General features: G+C 38.8%; 1 protein-coding gene across 6 annotated transcripts in view; it reads left to right on the top strand.

The window, feature by feature from the left end:
- The first annotated feature begins 1,935 nt into the window (after positions 1-1,935).
- Positions 1,936-26,879, top strand: part of FAM169B (family with sequence similarity 169 member B) — a 110,070-nt gene continuing 85,126 nt past the window's right edge. For 4 of the 6 annotated variants that reach the window (XM_027852218.1, XM_027852223.1, XM_027852217.1 and 1 more), the window contains exon 1: positions 6,348-6,654. In XM_027852218.1, coding sequence (XP_027708019.1) covers positions 6,570-6,654 — 85 coding nt within the window. In that variant the 5' untranslated portion in view covers positions 6,348-6,569. Of the gene's footprint in view, positions 2,014-6,347; positions 6,655-26,879 lie in introns of those variants that run through there. The other 2 variants (XM_027852221.1, XM_027852222.1) reach the window with 2 other exon arrangements.

Below are 26,879 nucleotides of genomic sequence, written 5' to 3'. Positions count from 1 at the left end.
CAGAAAATGGCAAACCACTCCAATATCTTTGCCAAGAAAGCCCTCTGGACAGAATTAAAGTGTTAAAAGATAGGGCATCAGAAGACGAATGGCTCAGGTTGAAGAAGGGCCTGGTATGCTATGGTCCACAGCGTTATGAAAAGACTGATCAACCACAACAACCCTGAAATGATGTTTGGTTCTTAAACAGCTTCTCCATTGTGTTTGTTCTCAGTACTTCTGAGAAAATGGGGAAAACAAAGGTGATAGCTACCAACCTGCCTGAGGCCCTAAGACATTGGAAAAGGAGAAAAAAAGAAATGAAAAAAAAATAGACAGTAAGATAGGAAAGGGTGAAGGAGAGCACAGAAGAAAAGGAAATAAGGTAGCCTTACTTAAATAACAAGTTAGGAGAACTAATAAGAAATCTTGGAACACAGAAAAGAAAACTGGATTGAGAGGCAGAAGGCCTGGGTTCTAGTCTCACTTCTGGACAGTACTAGATACTGAAACTTTGGACTTCAGTTTCCTACTTTGTCAAGCAGAAATAACAATTCCAGTCTTTATGCCTGCAGGCTTGTTGTGAGGATCGAATGAGAATAATGAATGGGAAAGAACTTTGATAAGTATAAGGAGCCAGTTTGGAATGGTGGGCAGGGCACTAGATTTAGAATCATACATTTAAAAGTAAGAAGCGCCTTTAGTGTTCCTCTGATGGAACCATCTCATTTCACAGATGAGGTAACTAAAATTTAGAGGTTAAGGAACTTGCACAAGGTCAGCAAAGTGGCAGTGCCAGGATTCTAACCTAGGTCTCCTGTCTCCAAATCCAGTGCTATTTCCACAGAACCACACTATTTGGGCTTCATATTCGGGTTCTCACTTAGTTGTTTGTTGTTGTTGGGGCAGTAGATGAGGCTGCTAGGTGGCACAGTGGTTAGGGTGCCAGGCCCTGAGTCAGGAAGACTCATCTTCATGAGTTCAAATCTGGCCTCAGGCACCCTTTAAATAACCCTGAGCAAGTCACTTAATCCTGTTTGTTTAGTTTTCTCATCTGTAAAATGGGCTGGAGAAAGAAATGGCAAAACACTCCAGCGTATCTGCCAAGAAAATCCCAAATGAGGTCATGAAGAGTTGGACACAACTGAAAACGACCAGACAACAACAAAAACCAAAGGCCCTTTCCAGCTCTGAATCTACCATACTGAATGTCTAACCTGAACAGGAAAAAGATGGTGGTTGTAGTTGGTATTATGATAGAAAAGCCCCCATCAAGAGAACTGTGTTCCCAAACTAAATTTCCTCAGTTATGTAAAGTCCTTAAGGGTGGGGACTTTATCACATCTTTTTATTCCCAAATGCTCAGTGCTTTGTCTTGTACTTGGTAGGTACTCCAGTTCGTTTGAATTAAAATTAAAGCTATTAACCTTGAGAAATGCGGTTGTTCGTTTGGAGTACTCTATCTGGCAGATTACGAACCGAATACAGCCTGTCCGGCCCTCTTCCTTTGTGAAGGGGAGCACATGGAAGAGATTTGGTGGGGAAAGTGCTGGATGGGAGTCTTGGGTTCAAATCTGTTCTGCCACCTAAAACCTGTGTTTCACAGCCACGTGCCTCAGTTTCCTCATCTGCCAGATCAAATGTTCGGGTGATACAGCCCCTTCCAGCTGTGTTTCCTATGTATGATGCTGTATAACACCACTACCCCAGAGTCTGCTGTGCCTCAGCTGTCGCTCACGTAGTAACCTTCAAGTGCTGCCTAGCGCTGCTCTTGGAGGTGACCCAGGGGCGCACAACTCGGGGGCCCTGGCGCTGGCCCAGCGTGGCCTTGGGTTCTCTGCTCCCACCTCGGGAGCCCGGACGCCCCGCACCCTTTCCCCGCGCACCGCGGCCCCGCGGGGGGCGCTCGCCGCGTCCCCGGGGCCCCAGCAGGAGGCGGGGCTGGGGCTGGCGGGCTAGGCGACCGCGGACATCCAGCCCACCGCGGCGGCGGAGAGACGAGCATGGAGCCCGAGGACGCGCCCAGAGCAGCAGGTAAGGGGAAGCCTCTCGGTCCCGGCGCCGGCCTGCGGCCGGCCGCTGGAAGCCGGCCATCTCCCCGGGGCCGAAGCGCGCCTAGGGCGCGGCGCCGCAGCCGGGCTGGCCCCACCCCCGGCGGGCGTCTCGGGTTTCAATGGCACGGCCCCGCTCGCGAAAGCTCTGGGGGCCCCAGCGCTGCAAAACAAGACCGTAAACACGTCGCGGAGTCCAGGAAAAACTTTCCCCAGAATCTGTGCAGAATAAACAATCGAAAGCCCAAACCAAACACCCGCACCTGTCGAAACACTCGAGCACAACTTGGAGCCCGCCGTCCTTAGCCTGGAGATGTGGGTTGGTCCGAGTTCACGGCCGAGTTTATCCCCTCGCAGCCCTCTACGCGATCGGGTAACCTCGGCGAGCGAGGGCAAAGCAAACCCCGAACGCCCCCTACCCCAAACAGCCGTGCAATGGAACCCGAGAAGCTCCAGAGCAGCCCGGAGCGCCCGAGCTAGGTTTAAAAGCAAACCAAACAGCCTCGCACGGATAAAACGCCAGCTTAAATTAATGGGCTTGCGAGGGGCTTTGAGGGTTAGTGAGCAGACGAGAGCCCTGCCAAAGTAGGGGGGAGGGGGCTGGGCAGAAGACAGGGGAGGGAATTCCAGAGACAACTCCACGGAAAAGCCCGGGGTTTGGCATTTGCAAACTTAGGCAGAAACGTGTAGGCTGCTTTTTAATGTCCAGTCTTGAATTTTGCAGCAGGCAAAGGGAGATGTTTTCAGAAGTAGGCAGGTCGGGGTTGCATAATTGTTAGCTGAAGTTGATTTCAGGACTTTTGGAGGCCCTGGTGGCTTTCCAACCTATTCCCCCTTCCCTTCCCCGCCAAAAGTTCAAAGTCAGGACATCGGAGAGGATACGGAAGTTTTACCCAAGGGGGGCACTATCTTTTCCAGGTATTTAAGCGGCTAAGGCCAAAGGCTAGCTCAAAGGTTTGTCTCAACTTTAGCCCTGAGTGATGCAAGCAGGACTGAGGCAGGTAGAGCAGGAGGAAATAAAGACAAAAAAAGTGCACAAGGGAGTGGAGTGGGTGACGGAAGGGGTGAGTGCTGCTGCCAGTAATCCCCTTGGAGGCCACTCGGGGTATTTGCTTTAGGCACCTCCAAACCAAGAACAAAGGTTAGGTCTCAGAACTGCCAGGAATCCTGCAACTTCAGCTCCAATGAATAGCTCTGTGGAGTGCCTATCTGTGCTGGACAGTCTTCTTTTCTAGGACTCCATGTTTAAGATGGCACTTTTAAATATCTGCTGGTTTTTAGCCTAATTTCTGGACAGTGTAGGGGACAAAGAACAGACTATTCCAGGGAAGTGGGACTACTTCCTGTCTGTGGACAGTTTGCACGGTAGGTTAGAATCTGGTGACATTAGAGCTGGGGTCATAGGTTGGATTCTCAGTAGTCAGTTGGCTTTGTTCTGTTGCGTGGTCACAGACTGTCCCCCTGACCCCAGCCACACTTGTCTTGCAAGTGCACGCTGACCTTAACAAAGAGCCATCAGGCAGTAAAACATAGAAGAGTCAGTACAAACCACCGGTGCCCCTAGGAAAGTAAGTCAAAGAGCAGGAGCTACTGAGGGTGGATAAGGGGTGTCATCCGTTTGTGTGAAGGACAGCACATGGGACAAAGAAACAAAGTTGCTTTTGCCAATTGGTGGGTTCCAGAACCCCTCCCCCTCCCTCTAACTTTAGTGTTTTGGGCAACTGCCAAGCTCTCCCCGAGTGCAGTGCCAATGTCTGCATGGATATTTGGGTGGGTGAATGCTAGTGTTTCGACTGCTCTTGTCATTAGTGCACCTGGTAGGAACAACTTTCCGGCAGAAACAAGAGCCTTGGGGGTTTGTTGATATACTTCTCCAGGCAGCACTGGGAATTGTTTTCAAAACCCCTGTCACCTCATCACCTCTTTACTGTTCCTCTATTCTCTTGAGCCCGTCTCCAGATAGGTCAATGCAGCATCTTTCAGGAGGAGTGAATAAAGAGGAAACAAACTTCATTTGACGGGAAGTCTATATTGGACAAGCTTTGTTTCACGTCAGTGGATCTGGCTCTCTTAGACATTGAGTATAAATCCGGGGTATCAGAAATTTAAATCTAGCAAAAGTGGCTCGTTGTTGGACTTTTTTTTTTTTCTTTTTGTTGATCTGTCCTGTTCCTATGCTTTAATCCGGTCTCTTTAAATTCCTATCATGGTCACTGAAAATAGTACATTTAATCATAGTTTACATTGCTTAAAGGTTTACACGTTGCTCTCCCCTGTGTTATCTGTGAGGCAGGGAATGCAGCTATTATCATCCTGTTTTGCTGTTGTTGTTTTGTTGTTCCCTTTGGGTCTAGACCAGCGGTGGGGAACCTGTAGCCTTGAGGCCACATGTGGCCTTCTAAGTTCTCAGGTGCAGCCCTTTGACTGAGTCCAAGTTTTAAGGAACAAATCCTTTTATTAAGGGGATTTGTTCTGTGAAATTTGGATTCAGTCAAAGGGCCTCACTTGAGGACCTAGAGGGCCACATGTGGCCTTGAGGCGGCAGGTTCCCCTCCCCTGGTAGACCCTCCATCAGTGGAGTGAACTCTAAAGATAAGCCAACCAGATTAGAACTGTTCTGCACCTTACATTCTAAGAAAATTGTCTGTGGCACTGAGAAAATTAAGTGACTTTCTGTTGTTAGATCAGACCTAGTGGTCTTGAGACCACCATGACTATCTTCCCTTAAGGGAGGATGTAGTTCATAGAATATATGCATGGAAACCGTTGTTATAAGATTAGGCCATGGAAAAATATTGACAGTAATATTTTAAAGATTAATACAGCTGTGTGTCCAAAAATAATATTTTGCCAACTACCAGTTTGTCTTCCCCCCTGCACCTGTGTACCTCAGAAATCCCCTGTGTACTCTGAACCTTGACATGCAAATCAGCCAGCTTTAGGTGGCCACCCAAATCTGGGTTTAAGTGTCCAGTTCTCAGAAGGGCACTTTGGGAGTCCATCTCCCCTCCCTGGGAGCATATCTCCCCCTTCCAGGAATATGCAGCTCCCATGGGAGCAAGCCTTCCCACCTGAATGGGCCACTTGAATGGCCCCAAGTTTGTGTGTGTGTGTGTGTGTGTGTGTGTGTGTGTGTGTGTGTTTCAGCTGTATTTTGGGTCCTTTTCTCTCTCTTCCCTTCCTTCCTCCTCCCTACTCCCCAATTCTTCCCTATCATTTGACAGTAAAGCTTGAGTATTGAGCTGGTCCCATTATTACAACATATTATTCACAGCAACTGAACCCATTAAGGGATTTGTTCTCCCTGTTGTCTCTGACTGGCTCACAAGACTTTCTTTAGATAAAAACTGGGTCCCTGGACATGAACTTTCCCTTTTGACAGCCCTACCTATGGTGGGGACTTAAGCACTTTGAGTCCAGTTTTAAAACGTAAGGGTCAGTGGGGAAAGTCTGTGTCCTCCTAGGAGGGGTTACTTCATGCCAAAGGACTGTCACAAGACACTTACCCAGGGTTGAATAGCTGGTATGTTCCAGAAGTAGAACTTGAACCAAGGTTTTTCTGACTTAGAGGCTGACACTTCATCCTCCCACTGTCCAAGCTATCCCCATTGTTTAGATCAGTAAATTAGGGCCCTGAGATGTTAAATAATTTCTCGTAACTAAAGAAATCTGGTATTAGGACGCAGTTCTGATATGCAGGGTTTATTTTAATCATAATATCAACAACAACTTCATTTTCAGTATACCGTCTTTTTTCCATACCATTCTGGGTAGGAAACAGTCCTTGGACACTCAACACTTTCTCTCCCATGTCCCAGCTCTTCATCTGGAAGCTTCGTTCCACCTCTGGAAGTACACCCCTGCAATCTCTCCCCCCTGGTTGAGTGGCCTCCCTCCACCACCTCCCCTCTCCCACCTCCATTTGATGACTGTTCTGGCCAGCTGTGCCTCATTCCTCTACAGGAAGCACTCAAGATTTCCTCAGCCATGGATACCTTTTTCTCTTCCCCCATCCCCTTTTAGCTTCCTTTTATGTATGTCAGTCCTCAGCTGGGCCATCACCAATTGTCTTGCCACTGGACTCAGATGACTCTGGAGGAGAAAGTGGGACTGGATGACTTTGCGCAGCCCTGCCTCACTTAAATCTAATTCAGTTCCAAGTCAAGATATTACCCTCCTGATGTCATTGGTCCTCTTCAATAATGAAGGAAGAGGGGCAGGTAGGTGGCACAGTGGATAGAGCACTGGCCCTGAAGTCAGGAGGACTCGAGTTCAAATGTGACCTCGAGTTCAAATGTGACCTCAGACACTTGACACTCACTAGCTGGGTGACCCTGGGCAAGTCACTTAACCCCATTGCCTAGACAAAAAAAAGAAGAAGAAGGAACAACAATGATCCTCAACATTCCTGCCTTTAACTTTCTCCACTTCAGGCCTTTGTGTGATTTTGTTAGTAACTTCATTTTCACTTTCCTGCTGACAAGCATGTGCATGGGAGACTCAATTTGAAGCCACAAAGGTCCCACCTCCCAGCGGCCCATGCTGCCTCGATTCAGTCAGAGCACTGAGGCCTGCCCCCCTCATCCAGTTGTTGGAGAACCACATGGCAGGAGAGCCATGCCAGGTAAGAGTCCTGAGCTTGGACCTGGGGATTTAGCCTGAGGCGTCTACTTTTTATCCTGCAACAGGTCTACTACCTAGCTGAAAGAGAAATTAGAGATGGCAGGTTGTTCCTTTCCCTTTTTTTACCTGGGGGTTCTTTAGACATTGCTGCCCCTGCCCCTCCCTGACCTCTCTAGCCTTACCTTTCCTCTTCCCTGCCTTTTATGGGTTATTTTATGGTTGCTGTGTTAGGAAAAGTACATATTATCAGAATTAATGTTTTGTTAAGAATTGTATGCAGAAAAATATATTTTCAGCAATCCCTAGCAAACACTTAATGGTTTTTGGTGATTGGGGGAACCTAACCCCTTATTTCCCAAAGGTTCAGTGTATCAACATTTGTATTTCTTACTTTCCTGCAGTGTTCTAGGAACCTTGTCCCTGAAAAAGTTGAGGATTGACTCTAGTGTCTTTCTCCATTAGAATATAAGCCCCTTGAGGGCAGGGACTGTCTGTCTTTCTACTTGTATTTTTATTCCTAGCACTTAGCACAATACTTGGCATATAGTAAGCACTTAATAAATGCTAGGTAACTAACACAACTAAAACAAACCAAACAAATCTATGCTGCTGAAAGAGAAGACTTCTTTTCTTTTCTCTCTTTTTTTTTTCCTTTTTAAAGGAAACATAAAAGTGGAATTTTCATCATTGCTGCTCATCAAAATCAAAGACCTCCAAAGAGATAGATTTGAGAATAATAATAATAATGAAGATAAAAATAGCTAATGCATATGTAAATAAATATATACACATAATACACACACATATCCATATACATATATACACACAAATGTGTGTGTGTGTATGAGACTTACTATGTTGCAGGCACTGTGCTAAGCACTTTACAGTTATCTAATTTGATCCTCACAACAACCCTGGAAGATTGGTTTTATTATTATTCCCCATTTCATAGATTTAGAAACTTAGTCAAACTAAAGTTAAGTGACTTGCCCAGGGTCACACAATTAGTAAGTGTTTGAGGGAAGGGAACAACTGAAGGTGGTGCCCAAGAAGTTTTAGATTTCTGGACCACAGCTTAAAACAGGAAAGATAGATTCTTGGCTAGTAATGAATTATACCTAACTCTGGAAGCCTTGCAAATCTAATGAAGAGGGTTATTAACTGAAAATAAAAGGAGAGAGAGAGAAAAAAAATCTCCATGGCCTACTAAGCTAGGTACCATAGATGGTAGCCGCCATAGAGACACTCAGAAACTTACTGGATGCAAATCCATTAAAACCAGCATACAATTTATAATCTCAAATATCTGTGCACAATGTATGGGTAACAATCAACAAGCATTTATTAAATGCTTGATGTGTGCCAGGCACTGTACTAAGCTCTGGGAATACAAAGACAAAAACAAAACGAAATAATTCTTGTTCTCAAGGACCTTACACACTATTAGGAAATAGATATATCTTAAGGATTAGATAGTAGATACCTCTATTAGGGGATAGAGACACTTACAGATATGTCTTTAAGTAGAGCTAGGGGATAGGGATATACACGTATATATCTATATATGTACACATATAAAGTATATGTAGAATAAATTCAAAATAAATACAATGAAGTTATGGAGGGAGACTTACAGCATGAAGGAGGAGGTCAAGGAGGTGCTTAAGTTAGGTCTTGAAGGAAATGATGGATTCTATGAAGACACAAAGTCAGGAACATGATAGATTGAGTGTTGTTATTCTTGAGGAGAAGAGAGAAGGTCAGTTTGTCTGGACTGTAGACCTTGAATAAGAGTAGTGTATTTTGAAGCTGGAAAGATAGATTGGGGCCAGGTTGTGGAGGGCTTTAAAAATTAAACAGAAAAGTTTACTTAGAGATTATGATTAAGTAAGAGAATGACATAGTCCAACTTGTGCTTGAGGACAATAACTCTCGGTCTACTATCTAAAACACGTGAACAACAGAGTCTAATTTAGGGAGGTACATTTTACCTCCGAGGTATCATTGAGACTTAGTGGAATTCGACTCATGACTGGATTATGACTTTGGAAGTATAGATCCTGTTCAAAAGAACAGGATAGATAAAAGGTACGCTTGTGTGATGAACTCTAGAAACTGGGGAGGGGGTAGAGTGTAGAGAAGTGTAGAGAGCATTTGGGTGAAGACCAGTGGAGGCAGAAACACAATCATTATTGTTATAGGTGGTCTACAATTGGAGTATTTTGTAGACCACCTATACACAAAGAGAAAATGGGTAAGAAGTTCAGGAAATAGAAGGAGCCTGGCATGGGGGAAGCATAGTACTGGTGGAGGACTTAATTTTTTGAACATCTGCTAAAGCTCTTTTCTCCAGAGAGCTGGTAGTCGAGGAGCTATCATTTTCTTCATTTTTTTAAATGATAATTTGGATAGAATACTGTATTTTGAATCAGGGGGATAAGAGTTTGAATCCTACATCAAACATTAGCTGTGTGACTTTGGATGAGTCAAGTCAAATCAACAAGCAATTATTAAACACCTACTGTGTATCAGCCAGGCCTGGTAGGTTACACAGTGGGATAGAAGGCCGGGGCTGGAGTCAGGAAGACTCATGTTCCAGAGTTCACATTTGGCTTCAGACATGTATTAGCTACATGACCCTGAGTAAGTCATTTAACCCTGTTTGTCTCAGTTTCCTCATCTGTAAAATAAACTGGAGAAGGAAATGGCAAACTGCTTTAGTATCTTTGCCAAGAAAAACTCCAATGGGGTCATGAAAAGTCAGACACAACTGAAATAACTGACTGAATAAGTGCATCAGACACAGTGGTAAACTCTAGTGATACAAATAATTTCAAAAACTGTTCCAGCCCTACTGGAGCTTATAATCTAATGGGAGAGGCAACAGACAAGCAACTATGCATAAATAAGATATATATCTTTATCTGTATATTTATATATACACATATATTAATGTATATATGTATCTTGTGTTTATATGTGTGTGTATATATACATATATATGTATATGTGTGTGTATATATATATATAGTGTGTGTGTGTGTGATAGATTGGAGATAATCTCAGAAGGAAGGCACTAGTATTAACCTTAATTGGCAAGTTATCCAACCTCACCAGGACCAAGTTTCTTCATCCATGTTTAAGGTCCTTTCGAGCTTTAAATCTCTGATTCTGTAATACTATGAACTTCACTCCAAAAGATGAAGGAACTAAGGAGGATATTGCTATTCTGACCGGATTCTCAACGATAAAGAAGAAAGAACACAGACTGTGGAGTCAGAGGACTGACCTTTAGATTCCATCTTTGATACTCTACCACCTGTGTGACCTTGGAAAAATCAATTTATTGGGAGCTGTCAGTTTTTTCAGATGTAAAATGAGTGGGGTAGACTAAATGTCTTCTGAGATTCCTTCCAGTTTTAGATCTATGATGCTGTGAATTGTATGCCGAAGGAGAAATGATGAGGACCTTGGAGGAAAGTGACCACTCTATCTTAGAATTTTTGATAAAGAATGAAAGAAAAGCTGGGCATAGTCTAACCAGCACCTTTTGTTTTTGGAAAGTATTTTTAATTGTTTGGAGAAACAACAGGGTAGGATCCCATAGTCCACAGTTCTACAGAGAAAGGGATTAGAAGCCTTCAAGGATGAAATTCTAAACACACACACACACACACAATGAGGAAAAGAAGAAGGGAAATTGTTTAATGTATTTTATTCATATACACAGGGAGCTTATCTGTGAACTTAGATTTTATTTTTTGTGTTTTTAAATTTTTATTTATTGGCTAGGCAGTGGGGTTAAGTGACTTGCCCAGGGTCACACAGCTGGTAAGTGTTATGTGTCTGAGGCTGGATTTGAACTCAGGTACTCCTGAACCCAGGGCCAGTGCTGTATCCACTGTGCCAGCTAGCTGCCCTATGAACTTAGATTTTAAAATGACAGAGAGAAGATAGACCAAGACCATATAACAAGGTAAATACAAAAGTGTGGCATGGTCCTGGAAAAAGAGACAGGGTACTAAAGTACAGAATGAACTGATGCCATTGAGGAAATTAAGGACAACAAAAAGCTCTTGGGGGGTGGTATAGAGAAGTGCAGTAAGTGGAGTTAGCTATTTGGAGGGAAAAGAAGAGTATCAATGAAAAGATTGGACTGTTGCTTGCAATAGATGGGATGATGGCATTTTCTCTGGTTGTTCATCCCTGGGATGCTCCATCCCCTCATCTCTCCCTGACTTTCTTCAAGTTCCATTTAAAATCCCACCTTGTACTGGAAGCCTTTCCCAACACCTCTTAATTCTAGTGCCTTCACTTTTAATTATTTTTTCCTATTTATCTTGGATAAGACTTGTTTGTACATATTTATTTTGTTTGTTGTCTCTTCCAGTAGATTGTGAACACCTTTAAGGCAGGGACCATCTTTTGCTTCTTTTGTACCTGGCACGTGTAGGTATTTAGTGAATGTTGGTTGATTGATTGATTGGTGGTCACAGACTATGGAGAAAAGATAGAATTACTCAACAGTTATTTGCATATGTTTTCTCTGCCAAGAACCTCTGGATAGTAAAAGATAGAAAAAGTACTAATAGTGACTTGAGACCCAAGTTGAGTAGGGAATAGAGCTTCCCTTGATGAGTTCAAGTCATCAAATCTCGATAAACTGTATCTGAGGGGACTGAAAAAATAGATAGATGTTGTTGCTTAGAATGGTACCACTGTACCATTCTAAAGAATACAGGATTAAGAGTTGGAGGGCTTGGTTCAAATCCCAGCTCTATGGCTCTCCCCATCTTAAATATAAAGGAGTGGGATTAAATGACCTGTAAGGCCCCTTCCAGCTTTAACTCTTATGATCCTCTGATCTTTGAAAGATTCTGGCGAATGGGTGAGATGCTACAGAATGGAAGAAGGGTGAGCTTATTTTCACAAAAGAGAAGAGAATAGAGTATCTAAGCTATTAGCTAGTGAACTTGACTTTGATTCCTGGTAAAATTCAATTTAAGCATAAAATAGGGTTAGGTAAGCTTTAAAGTAACATATATACGTTGTAACAGGAGTCTTTGATTCCCTTAGCCAATATCTTGATAGTAATAGGAATTTTAGGCACTTTTCACAGAGAAAGTGGAGGAACATGTTATCCCAAAGGGTGACGTCATGCAGAATTGAAATTACTGACTTGTGTGCTCGGGTCTAACATCATCCCTAAGAAATAAACCTCACAAATAATAGCATTATCACTGTGTGTGTATGTGTGTATATATATATATATATATATATATATATGTATATATATGTGTATATATATGTATATATATGTGTATATATATGTATATATATAAATATATATATATGTATATAAATACACACACACACACACACATATATATATATATTCGTCTGTATTCTCCAGTTTCTAACACTAACACTATTACCATACTATAATACTACTCTATCTTATCTCCTGTTGAGCTGTCTTCTTCATGTAATTTATATTACAGCCAAAGGGCTCTTCTTGCTATCCCCAGAACTTGAAATTCCATCTTCTGTCTCTGTATTTTGCTCAGGCTGTGCCCCATGACCAAAATGTACTTGCCGCTCCTCACTGCCTCTTAGACTCTCTACTTTTCCTCAAGGCACTACCTTTTACAATAAGCCTTTCCTGATCTCCCTGATTGTTAGTGCCCTCTTCCCTCCTCAGATAATCTTGTATTTACTTATCTGTGTGGATGTGGTATTCTTGCCAGTTCATGGGCAAGGACTGTTTGTTGTTGTTGTTTTTATATCCCTAGCACATAGCTGTGGAGTATTGTAGATAACTTTAAAAAGCTTGTTGAATCGAATTGAATTGAACAGATTGTTAGCAGACACAGAGAAAAGCAACAGGTGAACACAAGGAACATGCATGGCTTCATCAACCTCTGGTCAAGCCAGACCAACCTTCTTCCTTTATGTTACTTTATTTAATTTATTTACAGAGATACTAGACTGGTAGATCAGGAAATGTGTAATTGTTGTTCCACTAGATTTTAGCAAAGCCATTGACAAAGTATGTTCTGTTCTCCCCTGGGAGAAAATGGATTGATATAAGCTAAACGATAGTGGATTTAGGTGGAGTTAGAACCAGCTTAATGACTTCCTCAAAGAATAGTCATTAACTATTCAATTTAAATTTAGAAGAAGATCATTAGCAAAATAGCTACTGGAATCTCTTCTTGATTCTGTGCTTTGTAACATTATCAGATGAAATACTTATTGGTTTTGCAGATGATGGAAAAGGCAGATAAAAGAGCCAGTTGAGGGTCTTGACAGCCTAGAGGCTGGGTAGAATATAATAAGATAAAATTCAACAGGGATAAATGGAAAGTCTTACTTTTGAGCAAATTAAAAAAAAATCAACTAAACATGTACAGAATAGGTACAGGAGATGTGGCTAGAAAACATTTTTTTTTCTTTAAAATACTTGAGAATTTGAGTGGACTTTAAGTTCCATATAAGTCAATAGTGTAATGTGGCAACCAATAAATACAGTGAATGGACCTTTTCAAGAGATTCATGCTGCCCCAGTCTAGGGAGGTGGTATACCCTGCCATGGTCACATGTAGATTACTGTGTTCAGATCCGGATATTGTCATTTTAGGAAGGACATAAATAAGCTGAAGATACTCCAAAAGAAAGCTATGGGGATGGTGAAGGGCCTCTAGATCAATAGTTTACAAAGTGGGGGGCCAAGGCCCCTTGAGTGCATGACCTAGGACATTCATGATTAATATATTGTAGAATGGGAAAATGGGCTTCATCCTAGCCCCCTGATAGCTAATTGTGGGGTTTGTCCCAACACAACCACAGTAACTCCTGTACCCATTATCATCCAGCATTTCCCCATTTTGACCCTTCCTGCTACTGGCCTCCCATGGCTGGTAATGTTGTGGTCTGAGAGGTTGAGACCCCTTAAAGCCTGGAGTACGGGCTGGGGTCGTCTGGAAAGAATTCACAGACTCAAGCAGTGTTTAAGTCAAGTTGGCAAAACATTTATTGTTATGCTTTTCATCGGGCAAGGATTCTTAAGGAACTTGTGATCTTAGAAGGGTACAGTTAAAGTTTATATAAGATAAAATATAATAAAACGTGTCAAATATGCTAACTAGGTGATTCAGGTGGATCAGGGAGTGGTTAAGGAGTGGTCAGTTCTTAAAGGAACATGCACTTCTTGTACCTACTCCACAGGTGTTTTACCCAGAGTGCACTAGGAAAAGCCCACAAGGGGGGCCACATGGAGGTGTGGTTTTAGGCCTGCAATGTCACTAAGTTAACTAGAGTTCAGGGGTAACTGAGAGTTGTCCAGTCTGCCACCAGTCAATGTCTCGTTTGAGTAGGGAGTATACATATGTCTTAGGTCTAGAATACAGATAATAAGGAGTCCAGGATGTAGATAATGAGGTAGGGCGGTAGTATAGATAGTCCAGTGGGTAAGAATATCTTTATGACCCAGTGCAAAGCCAGTTCAAACTAATAATTCCTTCAGGTGCTGTTTGTAACTGCACCAGGGAGAGAGATTAGGGTCTTGCTGGGACTCACTCATGAGTAACTGCTAGGCACAGTGTCCTTGGGCTGGGGGGAAACTGCCAGAGACAGTGTTTCTGAGGCTAGGGAGAACTTGGGGTCCAAGTCCAAGCACCCAAACACAAGCACCCAAGCACCCCATCAGTACAAGCTCCCAACTTTTCCCCTTCTCAGGAATATTATAATATAAAAATGTCAGGCATCTACCAGGACACCTACCTGCCACCCTTAGTGTGCCCATATCCTGCTGCAGAGGTGTCTGTGGCAATCTTTAGTGGATTCAGTGCTTTGGGGCAGTGAACAGTGAATAAGAATCAACTCATACCCCCTTTTAATTTTCTGTAGATTAGTGTGAATTGTAGAGGATAGAAAGGTAGGCATGAATAGATTGTGATCTTTACCCTCAAACTTTCCCTTCTTCTGGATTTCCCGGTTTTTATCATGGGTACCACCAACCTTCTAGTCATCCAGATTCACAACCTTTGTGTCATCCTCCCCAGCTCTTCATTCTCATTCATGCTACACATCCCAATTTGTAAATTTTGTTGTTTCTGCCTCCACAACATGTCCTACATTGATCTGTTGTCCTGTTCTCTTTACTCAAAGCCTTCACTTTAGTTTAGGTCCTCATTACTTCTCATATAGACTAAAATTTCTGATTTTGTGTGTGTGTCTGTTTGTGTAAGTAGATAATATATATGATTAAGATGGAATAGAATGGAATGGAAAGAGCACTGACCCTTCCTTTTGAATTGGGAATCATGGGATCTATGTTCAAAGGTTACCTCTCCTATTAGTTGTGTGACCTTGGCAGACAAGTCATTTAACTTCTCTGGGCTTCAGTTTTTTCATCTAAAATGGGGGTGGGTGGGTAGGTTGAATTAGATGGCTTTTCAATATATTTCCAGCAAGTGATGTGCTGGACGAGTCATTTGTTAAATGTTCAGTGTGAGCATTTACATCTTGGAAATCATAAAGCTCTGCAATCAGGGCTTTGTTGTTTTGTTGATTGCCTAGACTTTAGAAAGTAATGGAAAAAGTTTTAATAATGCAGATTTAATTAAAGGTGTGCAATGCATATTTTTTTCCCCTGGGAGCCAGTTGTTAAACATTTACCAATATACCATTGCTTCCTATTATAAACTTATATGTGACCAATGGAAATTTGATTTTGTGATTCTAGTTTTGCAGAGTGCATGTATATAATTTATAAATCAGTAAATATACATATATTGAAGTGTGTGCTCAAAAATGTTTTACTGTTAGATGTGAGTGATCCAAAATATTTACAAACCACTTTTCCAGATGATGCTATATGAGGACTGGTTGAAGAAACTGGACTAGGAAAAATAGCAGTATTTGAGACACAGAATAGACTTTTTTTCTACCTGGAAACAGACAAAGACAACTGGTAGAAGTTGGAAAGTGGCATATTCAGCCTTATTAGCAAGTAGAACCTGCTAACATTAGAGCTGTCCCAGTGTGGAATGGGCTGCTTCAGGAGTCAGTGGATTTTCCCTGACTGGGGTCTCTGAGCACAGTCTAAATGACTATTTATTTGTCTCTGTTGTGGAGGGATTCCTGCCCTGGGACCAGTTGTTCCATGTGGCCTTTAATGTCCTTTCCAGTTCCCTTAGATTTTGTGAATTGTCTGAGCAAAAGACACTCCCTAGCCCTTCTCCTCCCCCTCCCCAAATCTTAACTTCAGACTTCTTGGAGGTTTCCTCAATGTGTGTCACAACTTTAATCTAATTTTTAAAATCCTCATTGGTCCAGACATTGTGTAGAGGCTGACCACAACTCTGTGAATTTCTTGGGCCTCAAAGCTTCCACGGGTCTTTTTCTCTCTCTTTTCAAAGTACTTTACCACCATTCGTTAGCTATTACTCACAGGCACTGTCATTCCGCTCCCTTTGCAGACTGAGAAACTGAAACCAAGTTTATGAATTGTACCAAGTTATTTAGGATTTGCTGAGACAGTGGGCTCCTTCCTTTCTGTTTCTTTGTTCAAGGGTCCATGTAGCATTTCCCTGCTTTTTCTTCTGGACTTCGGTCATTAGGATTTCCTTGTCTGGAAAACTTTTTGATCCAGGGAAGTTTCCATCCTTCCAGCCCTAGCTATGAGCATGTGGCAAGAGAATGTCATCAGGGACTTTTCCATACTCATTGATTGCTGTTGATCCCCTCATAGTAGTGCTTGAGGTCTGTCCAGAGTGGGAGCCAAGGGGAGTGGTAATTGGTTTCTTTGGGTCGCTTTAATTTCACCTCCCAACATCTCAGTAGGTGCCAAGAGAGAACTCCTCTGACTTTTTCCTTTTTCCTTTCTCTCATCTTCCATCTGCTTCCCTACCCCATTCCCCCACGGAAGGGAGGAGGTGTTAGAGGAAGGAAGAAGGAGACATTTCAGTTTTTCCCCCTACTAGTCTGAACCACTACTAGAAAGGCTTCCTCTTCAACCCAGAAGAAGAGTGTCACTCTTGGTCAGAGGGGGAATAAAGTGAAGGGTATCCTGCCTCTTTTCTGTCCAATTCTAGCCAAACCCAGAATTGGCTTCTTTGTCATTTCTTGAATCTCTTTAAAGGAAAAATGAGGCTCATAAAGGCTTTCCCTCTTTTTATTGGAAGCAGGGATAAGGATATTATTGTTTCCTTTTATGATCTGCATGATTTAAAGCTATAATTGAAAGAGGCTTTTTGTTTTTGTTTTTTCATTTTTTTAAAAAAAATTTTAAAATTGTATGGATAAGAGAATTATAAAGAGGCATAGACAAGTAGCAATCACTTACGCCCATTGTTTCTATTAAGAAAGCCTTTGGTGAGAATTAAGGAAATATAAATCATCATTCTTTTTCTTTATGTGTAGGGGGACCTTTCCTAGCAAGTTGTCCATAAGAACTCAGTGAAGTGAAGCTGATATAAACAGTTGTTTTTGTTTTTTTACATAAAACTGAGAAACTGAGACAAGAAGAAAAGGGACTTGCCTGGAGGGTGACAGAATGAGTCAGAGGCCATTTTTCTGAACTATGGCCTTAGACTTTTGCTTAGTCCACTCAGCTCTATTTCATTTAATGGAAAAATAATGGCAATTTTGTCTTCTGGAAAAGTGTAGTTGGCTGAATATTGTTTAAGGATTTTCCTGTATTTATTTCAACATTTTCTTTAGCTTTGATGGTCACTGATGGCCAGAATGACACACCACAGTTGAGCATTAATCATTCCCACATGTGGTATACTGTAATGGTTTGGGTTTTTAAAATAACTGAGTCATTACCCCTGCTTTGATAGCACGTTTTCGGAAAAGGCTAGAGGGAAGTGTTTATATATGATGGAAATAAGGCTTTGATGAATGTAAGTTTACCCATTCTTTCAGATGAGAGCTGATAGCAACTCCTCACTTGGTTTTTTTTTTCCCCCTTAACAAATAGAATGAAAAGATCTTATTTAGCACAACCAACACTGTAAGTTCCTTCAGTGGTACTTCTTTGAATGAATCAGAGAAATCTAAAGCTGGAAGGGACTTGTTCTTGAGACAGGTGAGTAGCTAAAGCACTAGAATACTTAATCCATTCTCTTCCTGAAGATATCCTAGAAGAATGCTTAGAATTCTGTCCCATGAAGCTTTCTGTTTCCTTTAATCACCTCAAATGGTAGCTCCTTGTGTGTTTCATTAAAATCTCTTCTGTTTTGGCTTAAGCTCATTTCCTCCATGGTCTTCTGTGGACATGGGCGACTAGCTCAGTTTTTTCTTTATTTTTCTTTGTCCTTTGTTGACTTACAAAACTCAGACATTTGAGATAAAGATATGGGTTTTACTGGAAGAGGGTCAGTTTCAAGATATTTGTTAAAGAAGCCAGGTGGTGTTCTGTTCTAGACAACTTACACTGTGAGGAATCTTGGGTTATGTGAAACAGTCATGAAAATAAGTACTGATCCAAGTCCTAAAAAAAATTAGAATGGGTCTCAGGAGAATTGCCATTTCTTTTTTGTGGGAATCTTTTTTTGGGGGCGGGGTGGTGGCAGAAGGATGATCACCGAGTCTATCCAAATCAGACATAAACTGTTGTGGTTTCTCTAAATTTGTGTATGAAAAGCAGGGGTTATGTGGAGGATGTTGTACCCAGTTACTGGGGACAAGGTCAGTTTTGTGGATCAAATATAAGTTTTATAGTCTCATGATTTTTTGGCCTTTCTGAGGCCATTTTAAAACCTTTTTATTCACATTTGAATTATTTCTTAAAGCATTACTTTATTTTTTCCCCTGTGAAATAGTTATTGTTTTAATTCTATTTTGGTTGCCTGGTTTTGTTGTGTGTGTGTGTGTGTGTGTGTGTGTGTGTGTGTAAATGTGCCTTTTTAAAGTTTAGTATGCCTTAGGTTAAAAAGTTAAATTCAGTTAATAGGTGATATATACATGTATACACACACACATATACATGCACACATATATACATTTGTGTATATATATATATGTATACACACACTAGGAAAAAGGGAAGTCTCTAATGTACGGCAAGTTCTTTATTTTTATTTATGTAAATTATTTTCTCTGTTCTTTCTTTTCATTGTGTTATAGCTTAAAAATCATTGATTGTTTGAAGCCCAAGACTTGAGTTGGGGGGTGGGAATGAGGTACTGCTGTCAAAAACTTTGCTTTTTCTATAGCTTCCTTAAGATACCTCTCCATCTGTGAAATTGGAGCAATAAGGATTAAGAAAAGTTTGATATTCAACTTTTAGGGTTGGTCTGAGCATGTGCAAAGCAGAAGTTTCACTCTGCCCTCTTGTGGTAATGTGGCTTCACTGCAACCACTAGGAAATGAAAATTAAACATTTATTATTATAGAGAGAACCAATTTTCATTTCCACTGTGTGTTTAGTCTTTTGTGTTTAATTTTTATAATGAGTTAATAATTATAAAGCGCTTAGCACAGTGCCTGGGACATCGTAAGCACTTTATAAATGTTAGCTGCTTTTATTATTATTATCAATCTTAGAAAAGTCAAAATCTTAGAAAACAGTGCATTTACTTTTCCATCTCTTACGTTTTTAAAATCTTCACCACCAACTCTAGGGTAGATAGGTATATCCAGTATAGGTATATAGAGAAGATGTATTATTCCTATTTAAGGATAGTGAATTGAAACACAGAGAGGTAATGATTTAATAGTAATTAACAGTTGGAAGCAGAGCTAGAACTAGACTGAGTCCTTAACGTGCCCTGGCAGTGTCCTTCTCATTGTTATCCTGTGGTCTTTTCCTTTCTATTTTATGTTACCTATTTGTTGTTCTTAGGTTGCTTGTTGGTTTCAATTGGGTTACTATAATTGTATGAGGATTATTAGCTGGTGGAGAATTCATAAAGGATTCTTATTGTACCAAACTCTTAACATTAGGGAAGTGTAGTCAACATTAAGAAAGCTATTAAGAAAAAGACATTGTAATATATGGTAGTATTTTTTTTCATGGAATCTTTGCTGAGATTGTGTGCCCAAAAGGTAATTTGGAAGATCTCTTTCTAGAGTGAATGGTAAAGTTGTTCTTTTAAATGTATTTGACATAGGTCATAGCCTTTAAGAGTTGAAGTTGTGATCTTGTGATTGAAGAAGAATTGTAACTTGCTTAATTCATGATATCATCTGTAATGATTATTTTGATTACTAGGTTTGGCATTTATCATAGCAAAATAATAATATATAGTTACTGAAATATTTATTGTATTGAAATAAAACAGTTGAAGAAGAAATATCTTTATAATCAATCCTTCATTCCCAGTAGTAATTGTGACTTTCAATTTTTTTGTTGTTATAGTTAAGGATGGAACCATCCTTAAATTGTTAAGTTAATTAATTACCAAGAGAAGAGTCTTTAAGCCAAAGCATTTACTTCCTTTCACAAGGGAAGAAAATATTAACCAGAACTGTGACTTCACCATTTCTGAGAAGGCAGGGAGGAAGGTGTGAATTAGCAAGTCTGAAGAGGACAGATCGGCTTTGGGTTGGTCCCCTGTGTTAGCTTGGGAGGTGATATATTCTATTTCCAGCCCATAGTGAGTAGGGAAGCTGGACATAGTTATGTGGTTAATGTCATTATTATTTGTATACTATATAGTAGCTAGGATACAGTGGTTAGAGTGCCCTGTCTGGAGTCAGGGAGACCTGAGTTCAAATCTAGCCTCAGACCATAGCTTTATGACCCTAGCTGTATGACATTTCACCTCTGTTTGCCTCAATTTCCTCATCAATAAAATGGGGATAATAATAGCCCCTTCATTCCAGGGTTGTTGTGAGGATCAAATGAGATATTTGTAAAGTGCTTAGTCTATACATGGTAAGCATTATGTAAATGTTAGCTATTATCATCATTATTATTAGTTATCATTATGTTATTTTTATACTGCATTGTAAATTCCCAGAGCATTAGAGCCCCATAGCTTTTCTAGCTTTTATTTTTTATTGATATCTTTGGTTTTTATATGATTTTTATTTCTGAATATAGCTCTTCTACCAGTAAACAATCTCTTATAGCAACAAAATTTAAAATGAAGTGAAAAAAATCAGTTCAATAAAAGTAACCAACCCATGAGTTAGACCATCTTTGCAAAGTTTTGCATCTGAAGTCCTCTCACCTTTCCAATGAATGAAAGAGAGTATATTTTCTTATCTCTTCTTTAAGGACAAGCCCATTCACTATGATTATGGAGCATTTAAGGTTTTTTTGTATGTATTATTTCTATTTACATCGTCATCATTGTGTAGAAATATTGCTTTTCCTTGATTCTTCATATTTCACCCACTGTCAGTTCATCCAAATCTTCCCATTCATATTCATCATTTCTTGTAATAGAATAATATTCCATGATATTTATATATTACATTTTAAAAAAAGTTTTACCCATGTGTTATAATCACTTATAGTTACTCCCCCACTGAGAAGTTTCTTTATAATAAAATAAAGCAGTTAAACAAAACTAGTAATACACTGACTTTATCTGAAAGCTCATGCAATATTTCACATCTATAATAACCCCCCTTCATTATTTAAAAAAATTAACAGAAATTTATTGTTTCTCTCTTCCACCTCTCACTCTATTGCGAAAAAAAAAAGAAATTTCTTGTAACAAATATACATAGGTAAGCTAAACAAATTCCCTCGATGGTTGTATACAAAAATATGTCTAAATATGTACCGTAACCCCATCACTGCTGGGTAATGGATCTCATGTTTCATTATTATCAGTCCTTATTGATCATAGTTCTTACAACTTTCAAAGTTGTTTATTTTTAAGGGTTGTTATTATATAAATTGTTTTCCTGTTCTGCTCATTTCGTTCTTCATAAGTTTATGGAACCCTCAAAATTGTTCATTTTTGTAATATTGATGTTATAATGCAAATCCTTCTTCTAGTTCTATTTCCTTTACTCTATATCAGTGTATATAAATCTGTCACATTCATGTACCACTACTTATTTAGCTATTCTTTAATTGATGGGCATCCCCTTAGTTTTCATTTTTGTTACCACCATAAAAGATGCTGCTATGAATATTTTTGTAAATAAAAGACCTTTTCCTTTCTTTGATCTCTTTTGGGCAGAGGCTTGGCAGAGATATAGCTGGGTCAAAGGGGATATACATAGTTTAGTAACTTGGTGTATAATACCAAAGTGCTTCCCAGAATGGTTGTGTCCATTCACAGATCCCTCAGCATTAATGTGTCTATTTTCTCACAGTCTCTCCAATATTTATTATTTTTTTTTTTGCCACTCTGATGGAGATGAGGTAGAATTTCAGAATTGCTTTAATTTGCATTTCTGTTACTAGTAGAAATTTGGAGCATTTTAAAATTTCATAGATAGCCTGGGGTTCCTTTCCTTGAGAACTGTCTTTCTCGTATGATCAAACTATTTACCAATTGGGGAATGGCTCTTCTTATAAATTTGAATAAGTTCCATATATAGCTTAGAAATAAGATTTTATCACATAAACTCACTGCAGAGATTCCCACCCCCCCCCGAAAATTATTTCCTTTTAGGTTTATTAAATGTGCAAAAACTTTTAAATTTTATCTAGTCAAAATTATCCATTTTTTTCTCTTGTAATCTGTCTTGTTTGGTCATAAACTTTTCTCCTATCTATAGATCCAATATGTAATTTTTTCCATGTTTCTTTTGTTTGTATATGATATGATATTTTATGTCTAGATTCTGTGCCCATTTGGAGCTTATCTTTGTATAAGGTATGAGGTGTTGGTCAAAATCTAATTTCTTCCATACTATTGTTTAATCTTCCTGCAGTTTTTGCGAATTTGTGAGTCCCTATTTTAGTAGCTGAGGTCTTTGTGTTTATTGAATACTAGGTTAGTAGATATATTTGTTTCTGTATGATGTACACCTAATCAGTTCCACTGATAGATCCTTCTATTTTTAACCAATACCAATTGTTTTTAATAATTACTGCATTGTAGTGTAGAGATCTAACGCTGTAAGGATACCTTCGTTTTAATTTCTTTTTATTGTCTTTTTTTGAGATTCTTGATTTTACTTTGTAAATTTTCTTCTTTTTTCTAGTTCTGCAAAGTAATCTTTTGGTAGCTTGATTGGTGAAGCACTGAATAAGCAAATTAATTAGGTGGTTTTGTCATTCTTTATATTAGAGTATCCTACCTATGATCAATTAATAGTTTTCCAATTATTTAGGTCTGTCTTTTTTTATATAAAAATTATCTGTAATATTTATAAAGTTCTTGTGTGCATAGTAAAAGGTAGATTCCCAAGTATTTTATACATTTTGTAGTAATTTTAAATGGAATTTTCTTTCTGTCTCTTCCAACAGGATTTTATTGGTATTATATAGAAGTGATGATTATTTGTGCGGATTTATTTTATATCTTACCAATTTGCTGAAGTTACTAATTGTTTTAATTAATTTTTAGTTGATTCTTTAGAGTGGGTATATTATTGCATCATCTGCAAAAAGATATTTTTGTTTCATCTTTACTTATGACTATTCCCTTCATTTCTTTTTCTTATCTTAGGGCTATAGCCAGTGTTCCTACTACTATGTCAAGTAACAGTGGTGACAATGGACATCCTCATGTCATCCTTAAATTTATTGGAAAGGGTAGCTGTTGTTTTTATATATTACACATATTTACATACACATACATACATATGGTTATGTATATATGTACGTGTGTATGTGCAGTTATGTATATATATATTATTTATCATTTTAAAGAAAGGTTCATTTATTCCTACATTTCCTAGTAGTTCATATTTGTGTCATGTAGAGAAATTTAGTAGGATCTCTTCTTTTGCATTCTTTGAAAATATTTTATCTAATATTGGAATTAATTTTTCTTTGAATTTTGATAAAATTCACCTGTAAGTCTGTTTGGTCCTAGACTTTTTTCTTTGGAAGTTTATTTATGCCTTTTTTAATATTTTCCTCTGAAATTAGGTTGTTTAAATTATCTGTTTCTTGTTCTGTTACGGGATTTTTAAAAAAAATTTTCACTATTTCATTTAAGTAAATATTCACTATTTTATTTGAGATGTTAGTTTTGTTGGAATATAATTGAACAAAATAATTTCTAACAATATCCTTTATTTCTTCTTCATTCGTTGTGAACTCTTTTTTTTTCATTTTTGATACCAGCAATTTGGTTTTCCTCTTTAACGTTTTTAATCAAATTATCAATGGTTTCTTCTGTTTTTTCAAAAGCTCCTATTTTTTTGTAATTTTAGTTTTTGGGGCTTTGAATTTAGCTAATTTATTCTTTTTTCAGGACTTATATTTTAATATTTAATTTAAAAAAATTTGTTGGGTTTTTAGTATTTTTTAGTTGCATTTCCAATGCAATTCATGGACTTGTTCTTCTCTTTTCTGTTGATAAAACTATTTAGAGGTATAAATTTTCCCCCAGCAACTGCTTTGTATCACCAAATTCTGGAATGTTGTTTGATTGTTGTTGTTATCATTAATGAAACTATATGTCATTTCTATTATTTGCTCTTTCACCCAACAATTCTTTAAAATTGTGTTGTTTAGTCTTTGGTTGATTTTTAACATTTCTTTCCGTGGCACTTTATAATAAAATTTTTATTGCATTGTGATCAGTAAAGGATATGTATACTATTTCAGCTTTTCTGCATTTGTTTGTGAGGTTTTTATGTCCTAACACATAATCAGTTTTTATAAAGGTGCTATGCACAGTTGAGAAATATGTATACTTCTTTCTATTTCCATTCAATAATTTCAGAGGTCTATCCTAACCAATTTTTCTAAAATTCTACTCAGATTCTTAATTTCTTTCTTGTTAATGTTTCGGTTAGATTTATCTACAGCTGATAGGAGTAAACTGAGTTCCTCAATTATTAGAGTTCTGTTGTTTGTTTCTCTTTATAATTCATTTGGTTTTTCCTTTAATTTTTTAGAAGCTGCGTCCTCCTGTGTATATATGTTGAGTATTGAAGCCAATTCATTGTCTATATTGCCTCTTGGCAAAATATAATTTTCGTTTTTATCTCTTCAATCCATATTTGCTGTTGTCTTCTGTAAAATCATAATTGCTACCCCCTACGATTTTTTCCAGTTCAGCTGAAGTATAATAGGTTTTGTTTCAACCCCTTAACTTTTTCTTCTCTATTCTATTCTCTCCCTATTTACTTCAAGTTATTACTATTTTTCTTTTTTTTTCTTTTTAATTTTCTATTCACTTCTCCAAGCTTAAGGCTTGTTTTACTGATGATTCTGAATCTACCCTCTCTTTTATATTCTCCTTTCTCCTTTTGCTATCTGTGCCTCTGTTGAGTTAAATCTGTTTTTTTATATTAAACTTGTGTGTGTGTGTGTGTGTGTGAGTGTGTGTGTACTATAGTTTGTTTAACCATCCTCCAATGGATAGGATGCCCATGTGTAAAAAAAAGTATAAAAACATTTTCTAAAGTTGATTTTTAAAAATTATCTGCTGTTTTGACTGTCTGCCTCACTTCTCTCTTTCCTTATTGTGGATAATCGAATTTACTTTTCTTTTGTTTGTCTAAGTATGAGGAGTACTGTGGGACTACTGCTCACATAATAGTGAATAGACTTTAAGATTGGTAGTCAGACCAACCTGAAGTTCCTTCCTGGTTGAGTTTCTGATTCAGAGAAATACGCAGATTTACTTCTTCGAAGCTTTGTCAGAGATATCTTCATCAATTTTTGCTAATTTACTTAGAGGAGATGGAGATTACTCAGAGAAATCTTTTGAGCTATATTATAACTTCATTTTCCCAGACTCTTCCTTACTGAATTTTGGTTTATCTTCCTCCTCTACACATAGCATTTTGCACCCTCATGCATACTTCGCTCAGTGTTACATTTTAGCCTCATTTTTCCCAGATTCTGTCTAACTGGATCTCCTTCCTCCAAATTTATGTCACTTTGAACTCCTCCTACATACTTACCTCATTCTAATTTCTGTTATAGTTATTTGTATCTCTGCTAAGTTGCTTATGGGTAGGGATAACTGTCTGATTTATCTTTGTATCTTCTATAATATAGTAGATGGCCAATCACAATTGATTCTAGCCAAACTGGCCCACTTGTTCTTCAGAACTCATTATCCCTGCTTCTTGCCTCCATACCTTTGCATAGGTTGTCCCTTTGCTTAGAATACACTACCTTCTTACCTCTAAACTCTTTGTGAATCCTTCCTCATCTTCTGTGTCCTCTGGGAATCCTTTCTCGCTCCTCATGGTTGTTAGTACACTATCCTTCCTTCTCAAAGAATGTTACATATCTTATCTGTTTATACTGTGTGTAAACCTACCATTTTCCCGTAGAAGCTATTTATAGTAAGCAATTGGTTTTCATTTTGTCTTTATATCCTGAGTGTCTAGCATATAGGTAGGTGCTTAATAGATATTTATTATTTTGGATTAGATTATTGAAGAAGACAGGACTGGACAGAACCTGGACTATTTTGCTAAAAAGAGTTAATTTACCCAAGGACTGAGATGTATCCAGCCCCTCTAGTAGGATGGAATGCTTATTCCTTTTCATTCCTATCCCAGTTTTCCAAGGTCCTCTCCTAGGAAGAGCAAAATTTCTATGTTTTTTTCATGTGACTGTCTAGGCTCTATATATCCCAAATGTATCTGAACCTCTGAGGTCCAATATTTGCCCCAGTAGCTCTAGAAGTGGAAAGTCTTATTATTCCTAGATTCATTGATTTGGAAACCCTCAATGGCTAAAGTTTATGTCCTTAGGATGAGAAAGATTTGTCATCAGAATTGCTCCAGATAAAGTTTTGATTTTCTCTAATTCTGGGCTCCTAGATATACTAATAACTCATAGTCCTTGAGTGATCAAATGACTGGCAAAAACGTGGGGCTTCTTGAGCCAAAGTAGGAAATCTCTTTCTGAGTTATGGAGAGGGAAACAGATACTTCCATGTTGTCTTTCTAGCCTTCTAAACTACAGTCTAGTGTCTAGTATTAGCTGTTTTCCTGACAGCAGGTGGCAAACAGTTACACTGATGTAATTCTTACTTGTAATTCATTCCTGTGAAGTTCAAAAACAACTTCATAAAATCGGAGGGGACATCTCTTTGTTTTGCTGTATGACCAATTTAGGGAAAATTAAAACACATTAGTTAAGTTTCATTTGTTGTCATGTGGCTT

Source organism: Vombatus ursinus, unplaced genomic scaffold, assembly GCF_900497805.2.
Source record: "Vombatus ursinus unplaced genomic scaffold, bare-nosed wombat genome assembly UNPS02009205.1, whole genome shotgun sequence".
NCBI classification, from domain to species: domain Eukaryota; kingdom Metazoa; phylum Chordata; class Mammalia; order Diprotodontia; family Vombatidae; genus Vombatus; species Vombatus ursinus.
Note: the sequence above shows the minus strand (reverse complement) of the source record. Positions and strands in the feature narration are given on the sequence as shown.